Source organism: Tasmannia lanceolata, unplaced genomic scaffold (genome assembly GCF_043159265.1).
Source record: "Tasmannia lanceolata isolate RefF3 unplaced genomic scaffold, GAP_Taslan_0.1 ptg000015l, whole genome shotgun sequence".
Lineage (NCBI taxonomy): Eukaryota > Viridiplantae > Streptophyta > Magnoliopsida > Canellales > Winteraceae > Tasmannia > Tasmannia lanceolata.
In genome coordinates, this window is record NW_027518692.1 from 49,029,320 (window position 1) to 49,057,070 (window position 27,751).

Here is a 27,751-nt window from a genome sequence, read left to right on the forward strand (position 1 = left end):
AAGGGAAGTGATATATCCGCCCCTTTTATCACCAGGAACACCCCCTGTCAGCATATCAATGACTCAAGAGGGGCTGTTGTACTTATGTCAGGAGAATTCAATGCCCTTGATTGCCACAAATGCTGACAGGGGGTGTTCCTTGTGATCAAAAGGGGCGGATATATCATTTCCCAAACAAAATCAAACCATATATAGATTCAATTCTAAAATGTACGGCAGTGCCCACGCTATTATCGTGCGCCCAACGATGATTCGCTGAATATATACCGCGGGTGCACACTGCACAATGTTATCGTGCGCCGGAGGATAACGTGCGCATGGTGCTTTAGAATGGAAATGTTAATCGTGATAGATGAGGGTTTCACAGAGTGTGTGTATGGATCCCTCCCCTTTAGACCTCTCAATCCTCGACTCTACTTCCAGGCTTTTTGCAAGCTTAGATCTCATCAACCAACATCATAACCTCCCAAACCCTAAGGTACTCTCTCTCTCTCTCTCTCTCTCTCTCTTCTCATTTTTCTAGGGTTTTTTTGTTTGTTTTGTTTTTGTTTTTATTTAAGAGGTCAGATCGTACAATCCCATTCACATCTCCTTCTCTCTGATTTTGTACCCGCATTTTGGTAATATGAATTTTTATTCTTCTTTTGATCTTGAATTTAGGCTTTTTAATTTAAGGGATTGGGTTAGGGTTTCATGGAACAAACTTCACTGTTTTATTTATCCCTTTTTTTTTTTGGGAAAATGGTTAATCTCTGTTTTTTGGAAGTCTTATTCTTCTTTTGATCTTGAATTTAGGGTTGGTATATTAAGGGATTGGATTATTATTATTATTATTATTGTTTGATCTGGGATTAGGTTTTTTTTTTGAACTGGATTAGGTTTTTTTTTTTTTTTAATTGGGTTAGGGTTTCATGGAAGAACTCCCTGTTTTATTTATCCTTGCTTTTTGTTTTTTGTTTTCTGAAAATGGTTTATCCCTGCTTTTTGTGATCTAAATTTTTGTTCCTTTTTTAATGGCTTTGAATTTTATTCTTCCTTTGATCTTGAATTTAGGGTTGGTAAATTAACAGATTTGATTAGGGTTTCACGGTAGAAGGTTCCCTGTTTCATTTACCCCCCCCCCCCCCCCCCCCCCCCCCCCCCCCGCGCATCTGATCAAGATTTTAACCCCTCGAATTGTTTTTAAATTTTTAAAAATATGTTTTTTTAGTTTGGTAGATTTGAGATTTGATTAGGGTTTCATGGAAGAAACTTCCCTGTTTTATATATCACTGCTCACTCTCACTCTCTCTCTCTCATCTGATCATGATTTTAACCCTTCAAATTGTTTTTTATTTTTTAACAATATATATATTTTTAGTTTGATAGATTTGAAATTTAAGCGAAGTAGACACTCCTCCTTTGTTGAATGCCTATCGGTTTATTTATTTTTATTCTAATTAGACAGAGGGGATTGAAGGAATGCTATATTGTGATCTCTGTCTTTTGTTGATGATTGATTCTTTGTTTTACTGTTTTAAGATGAAAAGAGAAGGAAATCTTGTGATGGGTTGTAAGGATTGATCACTAGTTGGGTTTTAGGGTTTTGATCTTCAGTTGAATTTATTGGTAGGTGTTGATTCTTTGGAATCTTTAATCTTCATATGCAGAATATGGATTGTATGGACACTGATCAGGTCATGGATGTTCCGGACACTCCTGATAGATTGGTCTTGCGTAAGATTAATGAGTCATTGGAGCGTATTGGGGGGGAAGATCTCACAAAAGTAGTTGGTTCATCTGTGCTCGACGATAGTGTAAATGGGGGCCTATTGGATAGGGGGATTGAAATTGGGCTGAAGGCGAGTTATAGGCCGAGTGCTAATAATGGAAACAGGATGAAATTGTGTTCCAACTCCAATCGTCAAAGCGATACTGGAATTCATGATGAGAGTAAGGGCAGCGGTTTGTTCATTGCATTTGGGTCCGATATGACATCCACATCTGATGGTTTTAAGAAGTTTGAAAATACTCATGTCCGAAAAATGCAAATTTCCGATCGGGCTTCCAAGAAGCTTGAGAATAATAAGCATTGTGTACGAACTCAACATACAGGACCCACGCTCGACCTTAATACCGTTCCATTAGATATTCCATCTAGTTCTCATGGGTCTGATAGAGCTAAACTTGGGAGTGCTTCTCCTGATATTAGTGAAATTGCAGACCCTACAGTCAAAGTTCAAGGTGGAAGTAGACAAAAGATGATTGATGCAACTGAGAAAATTGCATTTAATGTTTCCTATCCTGATAGAGGCAGATATCCAAGAAGGAAGATGCCCCTAGGTCACAGAGGCTCCAATCTAGGAAAGGACCTAAGCACTGAGATTCCTCCTAGACCTTTCATTTGTCATGATGACAACCATGTTCTGAATGTGGATGAATGGCATGAGTTTAAGACTACAAAATCTGAAATGGGTTGTTCCCATGGTACATCCAAAAATCATCTAGACAGAGAAATGTGCACAGGATCATCTCTCTCTGGTGGGTCAGACAGAGAAACACAAAGCATGACTCATCAAACTTATGAATTTTTTCCTCCATATGATGCTGCAAGTTCCTGTAAGGCATTCAGTAATGCCTGCAAAAGTGAAACAAATGGTAAATATGATGGAGCTGGTACGAGTATGGATCATGTGGATGCTAGTTCCCGACTGAAAGATAGAGATTTTGGGGAAGGAATTGATCCTTGCAGCGACTCTCAACCTAATACTGAACAAATTGTTTTAGTATCACCGCAATCTGTTATTTCACCAAGGAAAACTGAGCGGAGGCGGCTAGTGCGCAACGGGTGTATCTCTCCATATAACATAGCAAAGAGCAAAAGCACATCTGAAAACAATTGCAACAGTGTCACAGATGGTAAAAATGGAAAAGGGCCATTCAATAATTCTTCTGATGGGACATGTCAGATAAGCATCCTTAATGCTGGTTCTGAAGGCAATCAAATTGATAGAATGAAAGGAAAAGGGGTAGTGGAGAATACTGCGCTAGCCAATGAGTGCAATGCTAGAATTAGATCTTCATCAAACAGGTATCTTGAGCTAGTAATTCGTAGTTCAATATCTCTCTTTAATATTTGTCAAATGTTACTTGAATATTGAATTGTGCGTAACACTATATTTATTTATTCAATACCATATTGGTTATTTACTGATTTAATATTTCTTTTTGTTGGTATAAAAATCTACATTTCTTTTGGCCTTTAAGGCACAAAATTCTCTTGTTGATGGTGTGGACCTTATGCATGAATATTTTTTTTGGTTTTCATCAACTGATACGTTTCATTTTCCATGCTAAGGAACTTAACTCCAACACTGATAGAGGTTGTGGTTGTGTTCTTTAATCTGCAACAGAAATAAGTGAGAATGCATCTCTTTCTATCCTACCTGTCATCCCTTTATTGGCTTCAATTATAGGCATTTTAAATTGCATAAATGTTGTTGTATTCTTTTTATGTGGCCTTCTATAAATCATTTGCAATCATGAACTTCGAAGATTGTATGGTGTTAGAGTTACTCTTTGTGGAAGCATGTAAAACATTTTGGATTGATTCAATGATGTAGATTTCCTTTAATTATTCTGTGTTTACAATCTGCATCTGTTGGATTTTTTAAAGCAGGAAACTTCCATTTACAACCTGGACGTACACGTTTACATAAATCAAGAATGTCCATTCTAACGAACTTATTTGCAACTGTAATACAGATTGGGGAAGTATTATAGATAGGTACATATACATGTGTATTTTATGAGACATACTATGATCATTGATCTGGTGAGAATCATGAGGTGATCTGCATGGTCTTGGTCCCATATCGAACTGTTGTCCCATCGATAAGATCAATGCCACACAAACCAGCGATTAACATGCCACAAGTGTGTCCGACACGACACGCGTGTCCACACGTGCCCGACACGAACGCGTGTCCACATGTGTTGACACTCCTTTTGACACTTCTAAATGTACTGCTAGACTTAATACGGGCATTTCAACACGTTTTTGTCTCGTGTATAGTGTGATATTTTGTTTTATTATTCAATATTTTGTTTACCTATTTTATTATTAACTCTTCTTTTTAGCTCTTCTTTAACTAATATTTGTTGTTACATGCCCTCCCCTTAACCTAACACCCAAAAAAACTCTTATTACAATATTATATTCATGGTATCCTATTGTTGTTCTTTTCTCGCTCCATATTAGAGGCTGATGAGAACAATATTTAATTGATGAATGTGTTGTTGTTTAATTATCTCATGTTTGTTTTAGATTATAGTTGATTAATCTTAAGATTTATGACATTGTTAAATGAATTCCTTATTTATATTGTTGCAAATTTTGATACTAATCAGTAATTTTTTATGTATGTATGTGTATTGGTGTGTAATCATTTCTAAATTTTTTATGGGTTGCTATGTCACACTCCTTGTATCTGTGTCAAACTCGACACACATCCATGTCCACAAATCATGACTATACATATTTTTTGTTTTAGCCGTGCCCCCGTTTCTAAATCTTGGGGGTCTGTCGTGTCCGACACCCCATTACCGTGTCGACACGTGACACTCGTGTCCGTGTCCACAAATCATAGAAGAAACCAAAATGTAGAAGTGTACATGTAATGCTGAATAAAACTAGTGCAATTAATGGAAGAAATTTTGAATATCTGAAACATCATTGGTAGAAACAAAAAGTTTCAATGGCTCTTGCGAAACATCTTAAGCTTTCACAGAGAGCAAATTCTGCACCTAGTTTCAAATGGCTCTTGGAAAACATTTTATGCTTTCCTTGAGAATCAATTCGCACCATCCTTGGAGATTTAGGTTTCTAGCATAAGCTTTTCCCTTCTAACCTCCTAATAGAAGGAGATTTTCTCCTCTCTATTCACTGCTTCTCTATAAGAGCTTTCACAAAGTTTAGAGAAATGGGCGCTCCTCTTCACACAGATGACAACAATAATTACCCATTCACGAAGAAGAAAATTCTAAGTCTGAGAAGCTTTCCAGCTTTGCGGTTTGGTCTGACAAGCTAGCCAACTTGGACCGTATGCCGAATGATCTATTTACAAATGATTCTGTAAAAGGAAAAAAGAAAAAAGAACAGGTTTGCGCCATACAATTTCCCAAATCCATTAAATTCATCTCAATAATGGAAAGGAAAAGTGCGGCTGTATGGCTGTTTTTCGACTTTGGAAGTTGAACTTTGAGTGAGCACTCACTATCAGTTACACGACGAGACATTTTGGTGGAGGGCTTCTTGAAATGATTTGTTCATTCCCATTGTTAAATCTATACCAAGTCATTCTAGTCCCGTTGCTTGGTTGGATGATGTTGATTTTTTTAATGGAGTTTGCATGATGTTGATGTCTAGGGTTTTTTAAGGCGTCTTTGGGGGATGCTAGGCATGCAAATTGGTGTGCAAATATCAGCGTAGTGTGGCAATCTTGTTTGTTATGGAATTGTAAATTGGATTTGTGATCTACCTCTGATTAATCCCGCTTCGTCTGGATGGGGCACTGTGACATATTATCTATACTCACAGAATAACGACAATGTGCCCTCTGTTCTGTCAACTCTTCTATGTATATTGTACTCTTTATTATTGGTTATCATGGGTTTTATTTTCCACATAGACTAATTGTAAATACGTTTGCTTCTTCAGGATATTATGATGATGTTTTTTAAAGTATCACTAAAATTGGCTTCCATTAAAAAAATGTTTTATTTAAAGTACGATGCCTTTCTGCAGGGATTTGTTAATACATGGGGAAGAGGATTCTGGCACTGGAGATGCCAATGGTGATATTTTCAGATCTGCTGAAGAAATTGGGGGTTGGAGAAGCACACGTAATCGTTCAAAGAAGACATATTTGTCCTCATCTCATGAGGTTCTGAATCTTTCAAGTCGAGACAATGGTGTACAAAATTCATTTGGTAGGGGACGTGAAAGCATAACGGACGGTCCAGATCATATGACTGGGTTTAATGCCAATCCTGAGATTGATTTACAGGAAGTCAGGTATCCCAGCTCCATCCAGCATGCTGGATCTGAAAATGAAAGACACCGGGAATCACAAAAGCTAATGAAAAGACAAAGGAAGCGTACTTCAACACGCAATCGTCTTGGCGAATGCTCTAGTTCTACTTTTGATGACTTAGAAGTCTCATATCTCTGCTCATCAGGGGAACCCTCAAATGTGAGACCAACGAGAAGTTCCAATTCTCGGCATCGTGGCATCTTAGGACCAGTTATAGAAGTTGATGAGCTGTCTTCTCCTGAAACAAGATGGAACAAACCCCAAGGTGCAGGTTGTGTAGTTAATGATGACTCTAGTGCAAGGGGTAGACAAGTTGAGGCAGATGAGATATTGGCACGTCAACTCCAAGAACAATTCTACCATGAATCCCCAGTAGTTGGGGGTTCTGAGGTTTGTGCTCATTTTCCTTGTTGGATATTTAGGTATATTTTTTAATATAGGTTTGTAGGGTATATGCAGATCATATCAGTTCTTAATTATATGTATATCTTTAGGGTTTTTTGCAAAAAGAGTAACCCACTATGCCATATTTGCAAAAAGAGTAACCTAGTTTGCTAAATTGCAAAAAGAGTAATGGCATTTGGCAATTTTTTGCAAATGAGGTAAAGTTGACGGTCTCCACACAGAATTCAAAAGGAAGATGATTTTAAATTTAAAAATGACAAAATTATCCTTTATTTAAAGAATGTTAGGGGTGGCATTTTGATCTTCCCACACCCCCTTGGTTTTTAGAGTTTTATATGTCGTAAGCTCGCATAGTTCAATATTTTTCAAAAAGTATTGTACGGCCCACACCATAGGATGATCCAAACCTTCCATTTGATGGGCCACAAAGTTAATAGCTTGTGCCCAAAATTATCCTTTATCTAACCTCCCTTTTCTAATATATACAGTTGTTTTCTTGGGTGTGGTTAAAATCTATTGTCTGACAGATTGCTCCTCCTTACCAACTAACAGATTGATGCAAGTATCGCGTGGACGCTGCAACACGAGGATGCCCAGCGTGCTGCTTCTATTAGGAGTCGAGGATTACCAAATCTGGTAAGTGGGCCCTTCTAGATGCCGATTTTCATTATTGAAAATACAGCAATCAGCTTCTAGTTAGAATAAAAAAGGAAAAAATTACAAATGGGGCAACAATTGACCCACGTTACTACTTCTCTATTTGTATCCTCTTTAGATGATTAGTCACCCACCTCATCAGCGTCTCTGAAAATATGTTTGAAAGAAATATCAGCCTCTCTACATAATTCTAAAATCTCGTCCATTATTTGAGCAAGACCTTATAGTCTTGGGCTACGAGATAGCTGACACAATCACATCAGAAGAATCACCCTCAACCTTTAACTTTCTCCCAAGAAAATGTAAGGTCCGGAAACAAGATTGTTCACCTTGGTTTTGTTTGAATCCTTGCTATCATAAGGCTTTTAAAATTTCTCATTTGTGATTCTTAAAAATACCACCCACCTTTCGGAACTCGGATGTACAAAAGAGCTATCCTCAAAGCTGAGCTTGATTCATGGTGGGTGAGAAAATCCATCTTGACCTTATCGTCTCCTAATGCGGGCTATGAATAACTTCCTCCACACTTAATGAAAGGAACCTGTACCTACCTCCTGTTAAACTCCATTTAAAGTCGATATAATCATATGGCTCTTGGCTTCCCTGATAATATTTCGATTGACAAGCACTTGTCCTAAAAGATATTCCTATTTTTCTTATTTCAAGTCACCCAAAGAATGATTAATCGACCATAAAATGTGGTATCTATCTCCAAGGTGGCTGGATTTTATTGGGTAGAAAGGTTAAGTGCATGATAATACCCAAGAACTGTATGCCACTTAAGGAATTTCAAATATTTTGCACCATCCTGCAATGGATGAAAGGATGACTGCCATTTTCTCCCGATCCTTTAATCAAAATGCACATATTCGCTAACTGAAATATTAGTTCCTTTAAAATGTCAATTTTATTGATCTTAATGCATATCGTCGTCTAATAGATCTTCAAAGGTACTGGCGTCTTCATAAATGTATCACAGAAGTACGGTGTCGTCTACCACACTAAACCTAAAAGAAGTAACTGAAAACCAGCCTTGAGGATCCATAATAGCCCAAACACATCATTTCACCAATGGCTGAAAATTTTTCAGTGTATCCCTAGTCACACCCATGTCTGGTTATAAAACTTCAGACATGTGTATAGGAAATTCAGTGACTAAAAGTAACATGTTATGAAGTTTGTAGAAAATTCAGTGAATAAAAGTAACATGTTATATACTCTTGATTGCTCCCTTTGTAGTGTTTCAATATCATCTTGGTATCAAATCTGAAGACTTCTATAGAGACATGACATTCTTCTTAAAAAATGGTATATCTTTGTGATTTTTGTAACTCCAAATATTTCATAAAAACAGCACTGACAAGGTTCAGACGCACTTTGAAATGATCGGTCTTCTGATGGGAAAAGTTGATGAGAGCAAGTATGAGATGCACATAATGGATTAGGGGTGGCCAACCGGTTCGGTTCTCGGTCCTTGGTTACTTTTTTTTTCGGTTCTCGGTTCCCGGTTCCATGAACCGTAAGAACCGAACCGAACCGAACCGTAGTACATAGTAGGACCGAACCGAACCGGACCGAACATAATCGGTTCAGTCCGGTCCGGTTCTCCGGTTCTAATGGCTAATTATTAATTATAATTTATAAAAACTTTTAATTAAAGTTATAATATAAGTTACTTTCTTATTATAAGAATAGTATTAACTACTACTTATTAATATTATAAGTAATTTATATTAATAAGTGTATGTATAATAGAAATATAAAAATATTATATATATATATATATATATATATATATATATTTAAAGTTCGGTTCGGGTTCTAGAACCGAACCAAGAACATTAGACCCGGAACCGAACCAAATAAGTTCGGTTCTTCATCAGTGGAACCGAATCGGACCCAAAGTATTTTTAAACAGTTCGGTTCCGGTTCGGTTCTTCGGGTTTGGTTCGGTTCTGGCCACCCCTATTATGGATCATACAAAACATAATATGTTAATGTGGTCAGAATGATGCATCTTTTTGAAGGAGTGACAAAGATGACCCAAGAGAGTACTATCTTAGACTTAGACTGGCTATTGCTGGTACACGTGAACTTCTTTGCGAGGGTATTTTTTTTTTTGAAAGATTCTCTGCAAGGCTTAGTTATAAATTCCGTTCCGGTCGCCGTTCCGTTTTGGCTACTGGAACGGAACGTTTCGGTGTTTCGTTTCTGCGTTTCGTTCGAAACTTTTCGTTTCGCTCCGGCGAGGGGAATTTAAAAAAAAAAAGAAGTTAAAAATATGAAAAAAATCCAGTGGGTATGGTGAATTTTTTGGAATTTTTGTTCCACTCCGGCTAGGGAATTTTTTGAATGTTTTTCGATTTTTTTGCAAAAAGACGAAAATAGCCCTCCAAACAGCACCCCACGGTCATAAAACAAGGGTAAATATGTAAAATACACTCCCCAACAACCATAAGGGCATTTCTGTAATTTTTGGGTTTTTTTTTTTTTTTAAATTTGTTTTTTTTTTCCAACTTTCCAACCCATTCCGGCCGGAATAGGGGGTTTTGCCCATTCCGGCCGGAATGACCGGAATCCGGACAGGAACGGAAAATATAGGCATTCCGTTCCGGAATCCAGACCGGAACCAGAATTCTGGTGTGTTCCGGCCGGAACGGAATTGATAACTAAGCTGCAAGGGTATTTATTGAATAAATTTAAAAATTTTCTATTTCTCTTGAGGTTTATATTGTAAAAAAATTGGAAAAAAATAAAATATATTAAAAAATATGAACATGAGGAATTTAACAAACAAATACATAGAAAATTAAGAAAAATGTATAAAAAAGCATAATGGCGATAAGATCATGAACATAGGAAAACCAAATGGGGAATTAAATCTCGTTATTTTTTTTAAAACCTCTCGATATTATCATTTTATTCACTCTATGAACATGTTATGATAATGTCATGAGATTTTTGTGACTAAGTTGGTAAGTTGGAAAGTTCGAAGAATCATCGGAGTCCTGACCAATTGTGACTATGTTGGAAATGGTTTACAAACTCAAGAGTCAAGATCTGCATTGTTATTTACAAATTGTGTTAACTGGAGCCATCTTTGTCTTGTAGATGTTTTTTTTTTGTTCCTGATTAAATTGTTGTAATCAAAACTCCAAAAAAGGTAATATATACCTCAAATATTACCTGCATTTCTACAAGTAAGATAATCTTCCAAGTATTTTCAAAAAAGAAAAAAAATAATCTTCCAAGTAATTTCAAGCATTAAAATAAACTGAAATTCAAATTGTGAAAAATTATTGCTTCTATTCTAGATCTTGTATTTTGTGTCACTGTTATAAATCACCTGTTCTACTTTTTTCATAGAGACTTCTCCGTTGAACATTTAAATAAACATTACACATCGCATTATTTTTTCAGAGTTCTTCAGTTCGGTCAACAAACCGTGGTAGATTGCCTTCCTCTGCAAGAATGCAACAGTTAAGGAGAAATTTTCATGCTCATTCTCTTGGGATATCTTCTCGGGGAAGGAGTATCCAATTTCCTTCCAGTATGGATTTGGACACGGTATTGCTTTCTACCCATATGTTTCATGTTATGCTTCTTGAAATGAAGATTATCCTAATTAATGTTTATTTTTGAATAGTTCTTAATTAATGTTTATTATAAATTATTTTTCTCAAAGCAACACTGTGTACTTGACAATTGACCTGGAAAAGGCACGATATACCTTTTCTTTTGTTATATGTTATATTGTAGCATAAATCCTCAATTTCTTTCATGTGAGTGTTGTGAAGAGATTTATTGGGATTCCAATCCTTGAAGCTACAATCTAAAGGTCTAGAGACAAAACCTTTTATCAACAAGGCATCCAAGAGATTGGTAGTCTTCAATGTTAGTGTTACATGAGGGATATTTGATGATAGGCCTTAATAGCTAAGACACTGGCTTCAACAATGTTCCTGAAATATATCTATCTATCTATCTATAATATATACTAAGCATGTTTCTTTCCATTTGTCATTCTCTTTTTTCCAAGAATTTTTTTTGAAAAATATTTTCCTATAGTAAAATCTGTTTTGGTCTGCTTGCTAACTTTCAGTTTCCCTACAAATTCGAAGTCATTCGCTTTTTGAAGTTGCGGATAACCTTCACCCATACGTGTCATCTTTTACCTTACAAAATTGATTTTACCAGCTATTAATTTCCGCAGCTATTCGATTTCCCCCGATCCTATACAAAGCCGCCATTACTGTTTCTTGGGCCTCTCTATGGAACACAAACGCCAACATATGTGTTGAAACGGCTTTCTTTCTTTTCTTTTCTTGGGGGTTTTTAGGACTGTTAATTAAATTCTTGCATCTGATTTGGGTTCTGGGTTCACAAAGAAGTGAAAAAATCTTTTGGTAATTTGAGGGTCAATATTTTCCTTTGTTTACACAACATGCATAGCATGGGTGGGGCCATCATTTTACATCATGTGTTTTGAATAGGCAAGACCCATTATTTTAGTCCCACACATAGCATTTTACACATAGGGTGGGGGGCCACCACCTCCATCCAAATCGATGCATCAAGTAGGCCACCATTTTACTTCATGTTTTGATAGAGTGGATCCCATCAACTCCAGTAAAACCCATGCATCAGGTGGATCCTTCATTTTACCCCATGTTTTGATGGTAGGTCCCACCAACTGAGCCCAAACACATGCATTGGGCGGTGCCACCATTTCATCTCATGTTTTCATGGGGTGGGTCCCACGATTCCCCCTCAAGCCCATGTATAGCATGGGTCAAGAATGCTAGTGTGTATATATATGTATATGTATATGTGTGTGACCATTCAAAAAAAAAATGTGTGTGTGTTTGTGTGTAGGTTATTTGAGCATTATGTTTCTAAAGAGATCTTTTATGTTGTCATAATTAAGCTGAATTAAAGGGTTATTTCTCTTACAAATGGTCCATTATAATTGTAAAATCGCCTTTTTGGAGCTAAACCCTTAATGCTGGAACTTATTTTTGGATCCCAATTGATGGCTTTAGAAGAACCTCCTACTTCACTAGTAGCTCATCTTTAAAGTTTTTATAGAAAATTCAGAGTCCGGTAAGAAAGAGCTCTAGCCTCGGTTCTCTAAGAGTTGTTGGCCCAAATGATGGAATTAAAAGAATCCACTTTCGTGCTCTTCAACAAAAAAGGAATGCCACTTTCACCATTAGCTTATCTAAAAAAGATCAGAGTCCATTATGAAGAACTCGATCTTGGCCTTTGTAAGAGTATTTATTTATTTTCAAACAAGAAATATTTATAAATCAGCAAAGTGCCAAGCTAATCAAGGCTTGTGCAAACAATGCAAAGAAGAAAAAAAAAAGAACAACTTCACATTTCGCCATCTCATGCTAAAACCCAAACCCTTGCAACATACCCCAAGAAGCCAGCAATATGATAGATAAAAATAAAAAAGATGAAAAGACAAAACTACAATCTTGATTTCTCATGCGAAATCTCAAACCCGATGATGCAAGGTCACCAATAATATGTAATCTCCAATGAGAAACCAATTCTAAAGAAATGAAGTAGATAATCAAATAGTGAAATGATTGGTTAGGTCGGTTAAGGGAATGTACATGGTTTTAAATTTCTACCAAAACAGATATGAAACGACCGAAATGTTCCTGTTTTTGGATTCTCACTAATTGTGGATTAGGCTTGATCCCTGAGATTATCTCCTTCTAAATTTATCTCCTTACGCGATTACACGGGATTGATTTCCTGGAATAGAGTTGCATGGTTTCTGGAAGGATCCAGGTGTGGTTACCCTCTTGTCCTTGCCCGCTTTTGGGTCCGCGCATGCCACGTGTCAGACTTCGATTGTTGGCGAATTCTTACCCCAATAGGTGGAAAGGGAAACTTCTATCTAGCGGAGGGAAGCTCACTTTAATCTATCACAAGCTGACAAATCTGCCTATTTTTATTCTCTCGGCGTTGAGTCCAATTAATTCGTTTCTATTCGTTATTATCTTTATTACCCAATACGAATCAGTGAAATGACGGAATCTATAAAAATTCTTCAACAGGCTCTCGAAGGAATTCCGGGGAACGAGTTACGATAGAATACGTCTTTTTTACCGTGCACCGTCTTCGAAAGGGAATCGGCAATTATCATGGCAAACTTATGATGGGGTCATACAGATCACAGTAGAAGGCGCCATTTGGTGCTGTGGGGGTCCATCTGCAATATGCATCATCTCTCTGTAGAAATATTGTAGTTCTTTTAGATTAAAGGCTCTTTAGAAGGATTATGCATCATTTCTCTTTAGAAGTATTATGGTTCTTTTAGATTAAAGGCTCTTTAGAAGGATTATGCATCGTTTCCATCTGCAAACTGCATTATGGAGTGATTTCATCAGATCCAAATATGTGAAAGAGAGTCTCATCAACACGATGGAAGATAACCAGTGAGGATCAAAACAATGGAGTGATAGGACAGAAGTGAGAAACACCTAGTCGGAGAAAAATAGGTAGATCATCGGACATGGTAATGTGCGGTTTTGGACTGGCATGTGAATCAGCAAAATGCAGCTCGTTGACATGGCGAAAAACAGAAATTACATGCATGCAAATCTGCAGATTAAGGAGGTTATTACTGAAAAGGGGGAGTGGACTTTGGATCAAGTGCAGCGGCTTCTCCCAACTAACGTGATTGAGCAGATTCATGGTTCCAAAGTTCACCTGCCACAAGATTGTGTGATGTGCTGGTTTGGCAATTCTAGCACGCATTCTGCTTGTGAGATGGTCTGATGCTTGGGTCCCAAGGAGTGGGCTTAGCGACATTTGGGCAGTTGTTCACCCTAAAATTAGTGTTTTCATATGGAAGCTCTTCAATCGTTCCTTAGTTGTGGATATTCGCATTTTGTTGTGCCAAATATCCAATTGGCCTCCATCTGTAATTGCTGTGCCAACCAGAAAGAAGAAACTATCAACAACCTCTCTGTGGAGAGTCACATTGCTAATGAGGTTTGGAACTTCCTCACCAGCACACTTCGGGTCAATATTTCAAATACTGATTTGGCCCAAAGCTGCCTTATATGCTGCTGGATCAGAATCGTAGGAAATGATGAATCTCTCATGGGCTTCATCATAAGGATCACTCCTATCCTCATTTTGTGGGAGATCTGGAAAGAGAAGTTCTGCAAGGGAATGGAGGCCAAGTCCTTGCCTATATTTTAATTAATCAAAAAAGGTTTTAAACATATTAGGGGAAATAGCCCGCTAAGCCTAAAAGAAACATGAACAAGGAAGATATGGAAAAAATCCAATGTTCAAGGAGCCTGAAGAGGATGGATGATGTATGGACATATAGGTCCAAACCCAAGCCTGGTACGAACTCAACATCGACGTACTTCCAAAGAAAATGCAGGTCTTTCGGGTGGGGGTCGCATCATTTGTGATGACAAAGCTAACTTTATTTTTGCGTTCTCTCACTTCTACAAGAACTGCAAGGTTCTTATAGATTTTCTTATGGCTAAGTGGTAGATCCCTTGGTCCATCTATTTCTGGAATGAAATTCACATGCTTGTGGCAGAGATATCATTGTTCTACTCTCACCAATATCGGGAAGGCAAGAACGTAGTGGATGCTCTTGCTAATGAGTCATGTTGGGCCCAGAGCAACAAGCAATTCTTCGAGTGCAATGAACTTCCTAAAGCAGCCAGACGGTTATCGGGATGTGATGGCTTGGGTTTACTCAATATTCACAAGAATGGTGCGACGTATTGTAGTGATGTTTGGTTGTGTTTTCCTGCTATTGTTTCTAGGATGTTTAGCCTCGACTCGAGGGCCTGTTATTTTTTGGGTTAAACAAAAATGAAGATGAAAGTAATTCTTTTGGGAAGGGAAGAGAAAATATTTATCGAAGAAGAAACAAGAGAAAGAATATAAGGGTTTGGAGATGGCCTTCAAATGGTTCATTCAACATTCGCTCCTTCAATCATTTGGTACACCCCAATTCCCCCTCGTATGTCTGGAAAAGATGGTGTTTTCAAGCCCCGTTGAGAGTGATTGCATTCTGCTGTGCACCTTGCCTCAATAATGTCCTTATGGTTGAGCATTTTCAGCACAAACATAAGATAATTGTCAACCATTGTATCTTATGCCGTACTGACACTGAGTCTATTGATCAGTTTTTGCTTCACTATAAGTTCAACCACAGGATTTGGCATTTTGTTTTTGACCTTTTTGGAGTCAGTTGGGCCATGTTGAGTCGTAGGCTTTTGCCCCTGTGGCCTCCTAGAAGCAAGATTTGCCATCCTTTGGCTGGTTTAGAAGACACAAAAAACAGGAGACTCTTCAAAGGCACCTCAAAAGGATTATGGAGGCTACAAACAGAAATGGAAGTGGTTTAGTGGGCATCAAACCTTCCTTAGAGGAATCTCGACATCATCTTTCTATAGGTCTTGGGAGGAACCCGGGCTAAGCAAATGCTCCAAGGAGGGCCTGCACCTCAGGTGTGAACCACCCCATCCCGGGAAATTGAAGCTGAACATTGATTGCATGATTCTCAGTAACAGGGCCCACGGGTATTGGAGATGTTATGAGGACGGTCAATCGTGGTGTGATTTAGTGTTAGCCCAAGGGTTCCTTATGGGTTCAACTAATCACCTTTTCCTTGTTGTTTTGATGCTAGCAAACCCAAATTGATTAGTCTTTATGGACTAATGTGTTGCTTTGTAGTGTTGTGTCTTAGGCAGGAACTTGACATGTCATATCGTCATTACACAATACAACACAACACCTAGCTTAAGGATTAACATGCACAAATGAACCAAGAGAGCTTTCACACAATGAAGACTTCATCCATGGAAGATGTTAAAGCATAGAGCTCAAGTTGAGGATCCCACAAGCAAGCCTAGCATATGCCAAGAGGAGCTTGAAGTTGAACAAAATATTGGTGACCAAGTATGGACCAAGTATTCTCAAGTGTTCACTTACAAGCCAAGAGCCCAAGGAAGACCTTTGAAGCCAATATAATCAGGTTGCTAAGTAGTTTAACTTTCTAGATTGTATTGGAGATCTTTTTCAGAGTGGCTTTACATTTAAAAGTGTTTTTCAAACCATTCTCAAAACCACCTTGAAACCTATTTGTATTACATGGAAAATTATTTTCAAAGGTCATAAATATTACAAAAACAAAAGTCCATAGCCCAAGAACCAAAGCCCAAGTGCTAACCAAAGTTTACAAATGGAAAAACATAACATTGGTTATGAGTCCAGCACCTTATACCTGATTTAACTGGTCCAAAACATTTTCAAATATTTTTAAAAATATTTTTAACAGATAGCTGTCATTTTTCTCATGTCCATAGAGTACGAGAACGTTAAAATCCGACGAGAAATGAGCAAGTCATAAATTTTACAAAACGGCTGAAAAACCAGTTTTTACAACCGCGGAATTTCGGACTTCGTCCGTCTGAACATTTGATTTTCAAATGAAATAACCGAGAAGAATGCGGTCGTCCGGGAAATTGGCGGACGTCCGTGATGGACCAAAGCGCGATTTTGAAATTCAAACGGTCATATTTGCCGGACGTCCGGACTTCGTCCGTGACGCCCGTGAAGACACAAAATTAGGGTTTTTCTCAAACTACAACTATATTTACATCTCTAAAAACCCTAAAACACAACTCCTTGAATTTTTGGAAAGATTGAAAATCATTGTTGAGCCTTAACTTTCAAATCTACTAGCTTTTCTAGGAATTCTTCAAAGAGCTCTACACTTGCACATCTATTTGAAGAGGATCTCCTTAGGGCTTCATTGTATTAATCTTGTGGAGAGCTTGTGAGCCATCATCTTTGTAATAGCCTACAAAAGAGGCAAAAGAGTACTTCATCTTTATGCCTACCATTGTAAGAGAAGGGTTGTGACCCTTGGTGAGTTTAAAGACTCACATCTATTTGAAGAGGATCTCCTTAGGGCTTCATTGTATTAATCTTGTGGAGAGCTTGTGAGCCATCATCTTTGTAATAGCCTACAAAAGAGGCAAAAGAGTACTTCATCTTTATGCCTACCATTGTAAGAGAAGGGTTGTGACCCTTGGTGAGTTTAAAGACTCGAAGAGAAGGGCTTAAATCTCGACCGTTAAGGAGAAATTGTTGACGAGTGTGGAGGACGCGGAGCCATCCTCTTGTATCAAGTTGACTTGTGAGGAGCCTTGAAGTCGGGCGTTGTGTGGCCTTCGAATAGTGGATACCCTTGAGTGTGACCTCAAGAAGAGTGGACGTAGGTCTTGGGTTTGAAGGCCGAACCACTATAAATCTTGTGTGTATGTTCTCTCTCTCTCTCTCACTTTACTTTATCTTGTTTTGGTGTTTGTTCATTATTTTGTGTTACTTGTTTAAATCTTCCACCAAGTGTTTGATAAAAGTCCTAAAAGAAACTATTTATCTCATTCCTTTATTTTGTTGTGGGATTTGCATTTTATTTGTAATCTTTATTTATCCACCAAGTATTTTGATAAAAATATTAAAAGGAAATAATCAACTAGGGTCTTCAAAAGTCATCTAACAAGTATTTGTCAATAGGTCTCAGATAGAATATTCATTAAACTTTTGAAAACTAATCTTGCAAAAGTTTTTTAAAAGGATAAATTTTTTAGAAGACAACCAATTCACCTCCCCTCTTGGTTGCCCAACTGGGATTTCATTTAGGCTTTCTCAGGTCCGATCAGGATAGAAGATTATTCGGATTGAGCCTCTAGCTCATTGGCCAAGCCTTTGTTCTTCAACCAAGAGATCGGAGGTTCAATCCCAACTTAGGCTTTTGGATCAAACACAGATGGATTTGATTATTATTGAGGGTGATTCTCTCGACGTGGTCAGATGGTTGAGAGGGGATGTTAGACACTCGTGGAGATTTGCAGGCAATATCGAGTAGATTCGGGACATTCTGGATGGTCATAGTATAGAGTTGATTCGTGTTTGGCGGTAAACCAATTTGAGGCAGACGCTCTAGCCTGCTCCAGGGTGACCAGGGTCAGCCCATTTGAGATGATGCCTCTCTAACAAATGATTTCATTCAATTTTCACTGCCCATATCACTTTTTATTATCTCTAGCATCTAGCTTTTCCTTTTTCTTATTTTAGTTCAGCTGTTCTGTAGTTGACCACCACAGTCATTGGGTTTCACCCCTTTCATTGATAAAATTTGACAATGCAAAAAGAAAGAAAGAAATGAACTTTGATAAAAGATTAAAAAAAGGGATTCTATTAAATAGTAACAAAAGTACCATTCAAAAATAAATAAATAAATAAAATAGTAACAAAAGGGGATTTTGTTCCTAGAGAATTGCAGAAGACATGTCATGGGTAAAAATGAAAACAAAGCTTGGTGCAAGTAGAAGAAAGGTTTCATCCATGACAATGCGGTGTTGAATAAGTTTTTTATTTTTTTATTTTCTATTTTCGTCATTTTATTTGGATTATTTTTTTGGGGCATCAAATGTTATTCTTTTGGCCTGATTTTGGTATTTTTAGAAAGGTTTTTCGATTACCTATCTAAAGAGCCCATGATTACGATTTGGACTTGATTTGGTTAAGTTATATCTTTATCTTGATGTTGCTGGTTGACGCTCCCTGCATCAAAAACCCCATCTATACTAAGGATTAGTAGGACTTGATTTGGCTAAGTTATAGGGATTTTACGAATATGTTATAGGTATATTATGGGATTACTATTTTAGGAATATTTTAGTCATGTTTCTACTTTTTATTTATGTTGCTTTAGTTAGAAGATTGAGAATAATGGTTATACAAGTATTTAGGGTTACTATTCTTGGGTTTTGGCTCTCTATATAATGTAATGGCATGAGGAAAGATAGAAAGATAGATTGAGTAAAGTTTATTTTTGGGATGTCGCTTGTGAAGAGAGCATGGGCTCTTTCCTTGGAATCAAAGAACTTGACAAAGTAAATGTTGTAGATTAATAAGGATCTTCTTTGGAAAGTCTTGTGGAAATCCAGAATTAGAAATATATTGCATTGAAGATGATCTCATCCGAAAGACACTTACTCGAAAATCCAATGACTCAATATACATGGACTAGGAAGGATCTTTCTCGGATAATCCTTCTGTAAAAATCCAGTAGTGAAGTTATATGATTGAAAAGGATCTCCTCCAGGGTACTCTTCTCGATTCAAAATAGATGGGATTTGAAAGGATCTTCAAAAATTCATTCCACGAAGATCCAACAGTGAAATTTTCATCCGACTGGAAATGATCTTTCTAGAAAGATTTCGTGAAGATCCAATGGTGGAGAAAAGATATGAACAAAGTATTGTCTTTTGGAAGATAATGGACAATGATCTAGTGAAAAAAAAATGTATGGATCAAGGTGAGTTATTCTAAATGAAAGTTACTTAAAAGAAAAATGAACATCCCTCTACGAAAAAGGTCAAAGATCTTCTACTTCCAAGGAAACGAACTTTGATTTCTTTAACGAAGTCAAAATACAAAATTGTCAGAACTTGCAAAAGCAATACCCAAGATTTACAGATCAAGAGTACTTATGGTGACTTTGTTTTATTTTTATGATTATGTTCTATTATGTAAACTTTGTAAATAACTTGTGGGGAACTTCTTGATGGATTATTAAAGGTCTATTTTTGCATAGGGGATATAATTAACAAGAAAAGGCTAGAAGTTTATGTTCCCACAGTATTAATGAAACTCTTAAAGTGGGAAACTTGATATCCATGTGTTCCTTTTTTTTCGTGCATAAATTTTTTTGTGAATCGCCTCTTGTGTTCCTTTTTCTTTCTTTCTTTTATGAATTCTCCGTATTTCAATTTCTAAATATGTATTTGTGTTTATTCTAGCATTTCCCAAAGTTTCATCTTAAAATTTCATCATTTGTATATGTTTCCATACGTTTATGTGATTTTACAAGATTTCCACTGAAATTGCCACCTAAATTTCCACTGAAACCAAAATGTTTCCGTTTCCATGCCAATCGAAACTGAAATTTTAAACCTTAGTTTTAATTAATTTCTTGCAAGGACCATTAATACTTAATTAAGAAGGTACCATCGATGAGTAATGTTTAAGACGGGACTAAACATTTGTTTCATTGTTGTGGTGGCTGTTGTTTTGTTTTACTCCAATATCCATTGAGTGACATACTGACTGGTTGGTTGGTTATCTTGGTTAAAGGCAGTGGTCTCTGGCCTAATTATGCTTTGCATATTCTTTTTCCAGGGTATTTTTGTTTACCAATAGTTCATTTTCTAATGGATCTTTCTGTTCTAATACTCCATCCGAGAGTTATCATTATTTATCAAATCTGTTCCTATCTAATGGAACGCTATTGGATGAAATGGCACAAGAGTGCTGATTCTTGGCATTCTTTTGAATGCTTATTAAATTTTCACTTCTTTTTTATTTGATAATATACTTGGCAGGCACAAAAAAGGTTACTTTGTTTTTTTTCCTTTGTGTATGAAGATCTGTTTTATTTGTTCATTTATTTATGTTTGCATTCCGCAGAGACTTCATTTATTGGAAGCACTGGAAACTGCAGTTGGAAACAGTGGTGACATGGCAAGGACTGGTCACTTCTTGCAAGTTCAGCGTGATTTTAATGAGTAAGATTCTATTGCCTTCATTCATTAATCTGCAGTTTCATTGCATGGGTGGGAAATTGGATAAAAAAAATGGTACAAATTAAACCCATAAGACCTTCATGCGTCACATTAACTTCTCTAGCTGCTGAATTCCTTTAAATTTTTTCTCAAATGGTAATTACTTAATGTCTTGACTTTTTTTTCACCTATATGTGTGCTTGTGCGTGTGTTTCTCGAATCATATCATATAATTTGATCGTGAATCACGTTGTATGATCCATACAAATGTGAATCACGATGTATGATCAAAGTTATTGAACATTGTACTATTATGTATTATAGTGCCTCATTCTATCTATCAACATCCATTTATCAAATAACCACATAGCGTTTAATAAAAGAACTTATAGAATCAAAGTTTCCATGCTTCGCCTTTGTTCTAAAAAGCTCCTCGAACAAATGGATCTGGAATCCAACCATTGTCTGTTGGGAAATCAAAGTTTCTAAGAAACATTTGTTTATCCGTCCCCAAATTTGAAGATTCCTTCTTTCTCAACTGAGTGATGCCAACATTAGTTCTAAGCAATCCTTATATATCAGCTTTACGTGAAAGAAGGGTAAGGAGAAAAACAAAAATACAAAAAGAAAATGAGGAACTTCATGTGCTGTCTTTTCGTTCCAGTATGATCGTAACATTTCGCTTAATTCTATGATTTGATTTTTAGAATTGTTGGATTCTACTTGATTATGTATATGTAATTCGATTGTGCATCTAGATTGGAATCTACTCATTCTACTCCATGGCCTCCCGAAAAATAGCATCCGGTTCATCACTTGACTCCTCAATAGTGTTCACAACTTCTTCCTCCCCTCCTTGAGAACTAACCTCATCATTAGGTGGTATGGGAGAAGAATTAGCTAAGCGGCTCCTCTGCACATCCCACTGACTCATGAGAAGTTTTAGCCTTTTCATCGCTGCCTCGAATTCGGCTTCTCGTTCACAACGAGTTGCTTCTTCATGTATCAACCTCTTTTGATACCGATCATAAGCCAATGGCGCATAAGCCGCCCTCATATGCCCATCAAAGACCTCGACGTAATAGAGGCTCACCCAAGTTAAAGTGCTCTGTCAACATTTATATCCACATCGACTTGGCATTTCGTCTCACAGTGCCTCTGACTCGACAAATGTTCGCTCGGTGATCATAACCGTAGTACTAATAGTATGCCTCAAGAGCATCGATCCATTGTAGACATGTAGCCTCATAATCGCCATATGGATTGTAGCCATTAAAATATAGATCGATCTCTGATACCACTTTGATGTAGGACGAGGAAGAGAAAAGGAAGAAGAAAGGGAAAGGGAAGAAGAGGAAGTGGTAGGAAGAGATATAGCATGGGAAGAAGAAACTTGTACTCAATATTATACCAAATTTTTTTTTTTTTTCCTCTTCTCTTTGTATCTCTTCAGGACCATCTCGGTTCTGTTTTTTTATAAATCTGCCTTATTCAAAAAAATGAAAAGTCCAATACCACTTATTATAGTGCAAATGAAAATGAGCAAATAATATAAAATGAAAATAAAAATTGGAAGTAAAACTAAGAGCAAATATGCCACTTATTTGGCCGTGGTTTTAAATTTCGACGGAAATCCGAAATTTCGGACCGAATTTCAGATTTCGGTCAACGATGAAACCGAAATCGTAAATACCTGAAACGTTACCCGATTTCGACCGAAATTTAAGGAAAATCAACCAAAAATCTTGATTTTTTAAATTATTTAATATTTTCTTGAAATTTTGGTAATTTTAGCCGAAATTTGGTATAAGATAAAATAATATATTTAACGATTTCGTCAAATTTCGGCTGGAATTTCGGTTTCGGTGAGGACCGAAACGCATTCTGAAACTAAAATTTGAAACCATGCCTCCACGGTTTTGCGACCTCGTCTACCTAAAGTACATCTGAAGCGGGCGTCTACAATCCTCATCGCCACATCACCTCTTTCATCTCTAAAGTCACCAGCCACTCTTGGTGGGCCTGGTTACCAAAGTTACAACCATCAAAGTTTAGTTTTAGAATAAGAAGCGTTGTAGTTCTCTATTTTGCCATTTTGTTCCTATTCAAGTAAAAGAAAGAAGAATAGTCTTTTTTTGAATCAAAGAAAGAAGAATAGTCTTTGACAAGATAATTACCCATAATGATGTTGGGCCCAATGATTACCCATAAAACGAATTACTGAAATGCAAAATAAACCACTAAAACATATTCTAATCTCAACACCTTTTTTGGGGATATTGCTCTCAAGAATCTATCTAAACGAATCTTGCGTAGTCCCACCCCAAAAAATCCTTCCTAGCTAAAGCCCACTTAACTAAATCATTCTTTTTGCCCATAGTTATCACCCTCTCTTGAAAAGTATGCTGGTTTTCTCCTTCCGTATAGCCCACACTGACGCAAACTGGATCAGCATTTTAGTCTAGGATGTTGGTGTGCTAGGGCATCACCACCTCTGACCTGAAGAGGATGTGGTTCTGTGTAGACTGTAGAGTGATATTGTTGTGCAACTTGTCTTCAATGTTGGTCATGTTGGAAAGTTGAGTTTTTGTTTGATGGATGCTGCATTGCTGCAGCAGTTCCACCTGCTTGGTTTTCTTGAACCCCCTTGCTCTCATTCCCGGCCTCTTAGAAAACTTGGGTAGTCGTTTTGGATGCTTTGCTTCAAGTTGATTGCAGAGGGCAGAGCTACTAAGTTGAATGAAGCAATTGAACCTGTGTGTAAATAGTTATTTTTTGTTCTTTTTCTCATCTCTTAGAAGGTACATGGACTTGATTCCCTATTCACAATACTTGATTCTCAAGATAAAATTCTTTGCAAGGTCCAGTTTTGACACAAGGGGATTTTTTTATTTTTTTTTGGAAAATTGACAAATATATTCATACCAGCAAAATTTACAATGGGGACCAGTAGTCCCACCAGATTTACATAGTATGAATTGCTCAGGAGCATTCTCCTTGGCTCAAAAGAAAAACCCATTACCCCTTACATTACCCAATAGCCTCAATTGTATCGAATCCAACAAAAGGTGTCATATTGTGGGGCCCACCAAGTCAAGATCGTGACCTGCCACATCACACAGACTTCTCCACCACCTTCCGAATTCAATGTTCAAAAATCCCGCTCGAAGGCCCCGAGCTATTATGCACCCCTAACCGTGCACGATAGCCAACCACCCAACAATATCGTCTGATATCCGGCGGCCTCCACCTCGTACCAGTGTACCACCACCAAACACTGACGGGTCATCCTCCCCGCTGACGACCACCTCCTTCTCCACAGTCATCATCTCCAGTCCCTCCTACATCTCCTCCACAAAAGCCATCTCCACCGGAGGAGTCTCAGCCACCACCACCGTCATCAAGAATCTTGCAACCTCCATTGCCACTGGCCACCACCCATGATCATGATTCCGAAGACCACGGCCTCCTACGGCCAGACCCAGCAACCCTATTGCTAAATTCGGCAACCCACGACCTCCCAAAATCTCCATGGCCTCTAGATCCGATAATCCACGGCCTCGCAACGCCTATAGCCGGCCTTCCACGGTTCCAGATCCGGCCTTCCACCTCCATGGCTCATCTTCTGCTAGCACAGGAGAGAGAGAGAGAGAGAGAGAGAGAGAGAGAGAGAGAGAGAGAGAGAGAGAGTCCCTCCCTAGGGCTTCCGTCGACCTGGGAGGGAGCGCTTCCATTCTCTACTCAGATATGAACCCACTCACGAGGGGATTTTTATAGGCGGCAATCATTCTCTGTATGGTTTGTAGAGTGAGATAGATTCCTTCTAGCAGATGTACTTTCCCTCTCTATGGAGTATTTGGCTTTTGGCTGGAATGAGTGAATGCAAATAGATTTAGCCCACCGGTCAGCATTACCCGTGAAATTTTTCCTTGTGTATTGGTGGATGTTGCTGAGTTCATTATTTCATTCTCTTGGAAGTGCAAATAGATTTAGCCAACTGGGCAGCATTACCCGTGAAATTTTTCCTTGTGTATTGGTGGATGTTGCTGAGTTCATTATTTCATTTTCTTGGAAGTGTTATGGGCTGTCAGTTTGACTTAGTTGAATATTTGGGAAGAGTGTTCCAAAGATTCATGAACCTGCGGCACTTATTAGCTCCTTAGGAGGATTAATTGTAGGAGCTGTAGGATACTCTTGGCCTCCCCATTTTGGTGCTTCAAATCATAATGATAAGAAAATTTCCTTTGCTTCTGGGTCTTTGGCGACTAATTGATGCTTTATTGGATGAAGTGGAACCGCTGATGAAGAACGATTTATCTCCTCCTGGATGCTGAAGTCCATTTTTATGCTTTTTCTTAGCTTCATTTCCTTCTTCTATGCAATCTTTAAAGGGCCCATGTGCTGCCCACATGCTTGTCAGGTGGCAATTTTTTTGCAAATTCTTTGGCCAACCATGGAGTCTGTAGGCATTATTTGTTTTTTTTTCTTTTTCTTGAAAGTTAACAATTCCATTCCAGAAATCATTATCTTAGAAAAGAGAGGGGACAAGTTGTCCCCAATACAAGAGTACATACCATTGAGCTACCCCCCTAGCGGCCCTATAACAGAAAAAAATAATGATCATACATTCCCCTCCATGGATCCATTAAACAATACGCACATATCTGCCAAATGTGCCCCCTCTTTCGCCAACCCATCCGCCATAGAGTTAGCTGAATGCCACCAATGCGTAATTTTGGGCTGAATAATACGAACCAGGTCTCGAATCTTGTCAAGCGTATGCGAGAGACGCCAAGGTTCAGAACAACGATTCGTTGCCCATGCTATAATGTTGACGGAATCCCCTTCAACGATTAGAGGTCCAAGGTTGTGCTTTTCATACCATCTAAAGCCCAAAGAGAAGGGCCCTCGCTTCAGCCTCATTCGCGTCGCATATCCCGACCGGACCGGAGTAGGACATGATCGTGGCTCCCATTGCGTCACGAATAACACCACCAATGCCAGAGTCTCCTGGATTGCCCTGTGAGCAACTGGAAAAGTTATGCTTGAACCACCCTTTCGACGGTGGTGTCCAGCATGGAGGAGTTTGACGATGCTTTTGCTCTGTCAAGACCGAGTGCCAATTACGCAGAATGTCACCAGTTTAAGGGATTCCCACCTTCGCTTTGGACCATGTAGCTATACCAAGGTTGATATCGAGAGCCATATGATACCAACTCTTCGTCCTATCATGAAAGATCCTATTGTTCCACTCATTTCAAAGATCTTGTTGGCATTATTTGTTTCCAAGCCATCCTACTGTGTTTTAGGGTGCTTTTCCCGTTATTGTTTCCCTGACTACTTTTTGTTTGTCTATTGATAACCACTGAGGTGCTTGCTTAAGGTTCATTTCCGGGGTCATCTTTTCTCCAATTTTGCTTGTATGTTCTCTTCCGTCATCTTGTATTTGTCAGCAAATGGCTATATGGCACTGTCCTTGATTTTAAGGCGAATGACAAAAATGATAGCTGGATTCATTGTTCTAGGATCTTTATAAAATGAAAGGATTGATTTTTATTTATTTTTGAATGGTTTTATTATTATTTATTTATTATTATTATTATTATTATTACGCTGTTTTACGGATCATACTTCTTTTTTGGTTGTAGGAATGACTACGAGATGCTGTTGGCTCTTGATGACGACAATCACGAACATGTAGGTGCATCTTCCAACCAGATCAATAGCTTGCCCCAATCAACAGTCCAGGTAATAGTTTCCTGCTTTTTTTTATCAATGTAAAAATAAACATTTAAAAGCCTGTATTATCTATAGAAATAAGCATTTAATAGTTTTATGCCTATTTTTTTATCAATGTATAAATAAGCATTTAAAAGGCACGGTGTTCTCTATAGGAATAAGCGTTTGAAAGGCTGTGTTAGCTATGGGAACAAGCATTTAATAGGGCCTACTATCTATACAAGTCAATCTTAGTATATGACTATATGCTTTTGATTGGGTATTTTACGTATTTAATAAGAAATTATATGATGTAGGGCCTTATAAAACACGTACTCATCATCCTATCCTTGATATTTGATTAAACAGCGGCTCACTTTTTGAGGAGCTGCTGTTGGATCAAATATCAAGGGTGGCACTTCTATCATACTCCCTTTACGTCTTTATACGGCCTTTCATCATATAATCTCTGTATTTAAAAGGTCCTACTATCTATGGAAGCCAATTTTAGTTTATCCTTCTGTTTTGTTTCTTTTTTTATCTCACATACAGACTGCTAACTTCGAAGAAGCATGTGCAATCTGCCTCGAGACCCCCTCCATGGGAGAAAACATTCGCCATCTTCCTTGCTTACATAAATTTCACAGAGAAGTATAAACTCTCCTCATCTTTGTAATTTTAGAAGTTTTTTTTTGTTCAGTGTTGCTAAATAGCTGATATTTTGTATTGGAATGGCAGTGTATTGATCCGTGGCTCAGAAGAAGAACATCATGTCCAATTTGCAAGTCAGGTATCACCTAGTTTGTTCAAACTTAGAACAGGCTCCCCGGGTATCTGTCTGTTTTTGTTTGGAATCTAAGTTAAAAGTGCAGGCCAAATAATGTGTACCCCACTGCTTTATTCTCAAATTAGGGCAAAATTGAGCTCATGAAAATAATTTTCTTTGATTTTTGCTCGAGAAGCAACACAATCTTTCTGCACTCTGATTTGAACGCTGTCCTTTGAGGTTTTTTCTGAGTCCAATTTCAGAATCAGAAATCATGGAATTATCTTTATTCACTCGGTTCCAGGCTGCAAAATTTCTCTATCTATCTCTTTTTTTAATAGTACTACTACAACATGCTTTAGATTATTGGAGACACTGCATATGAAGAAATGCATGCATAAAAAATTTCTCAAGGAACTGTGCTGCTGTAGAAGTTGAGCTATCTGATGAAATGCAGCAGGGCTCAAGATGAAGGGTGCTGGTTCTCTGAGCGGTGCAAC

At 37.8% G+C, this 27,751-nt stretch overlaps 1 protein-coding gene across 2 annotated transcripts; it reads left to right on the top strand.

The window, feature by feature from the left end:
- The first annotated feature begins 254 nt into the window (after positions 1-254).
- Positions 255-27,544, top strand: LOC143892067 (uncharacterized). Of its 2 annotated transcripts, none has more exons than XM_077396537.1 (9): positions 255-478; positions 1,650-3,070; positions 5,786-6,464; positions 7,032-7,115; positions 10,557-10,703; positions 20,673-20,770; positions 26,416-26,515; positions 27,038-27,136; positions 27,224-27,544. In XM_077396537.1, exons 1-9 carry the CDS (start codon positions 353-355, stop codon positions 27,284-27,286), a joined length of 2,817 nt encoding a protein of 938 aa, XP_077252652.1. In that variant the 5' UTR covers positions 255-352; the 3' UTR covers positions 27,287-27,544. The 2 variants fall into 2 exon arrangements, with proteins under 2 accessions (XP_077252652.1, XP_077252653.1); XM_077396538.1 differs by having other exon boundaries at positions 355-478; positions 1,613-3,070.
- The last annotated feature ends 207 nt before the right edge of the window (positions 27,545-27,751 follow it).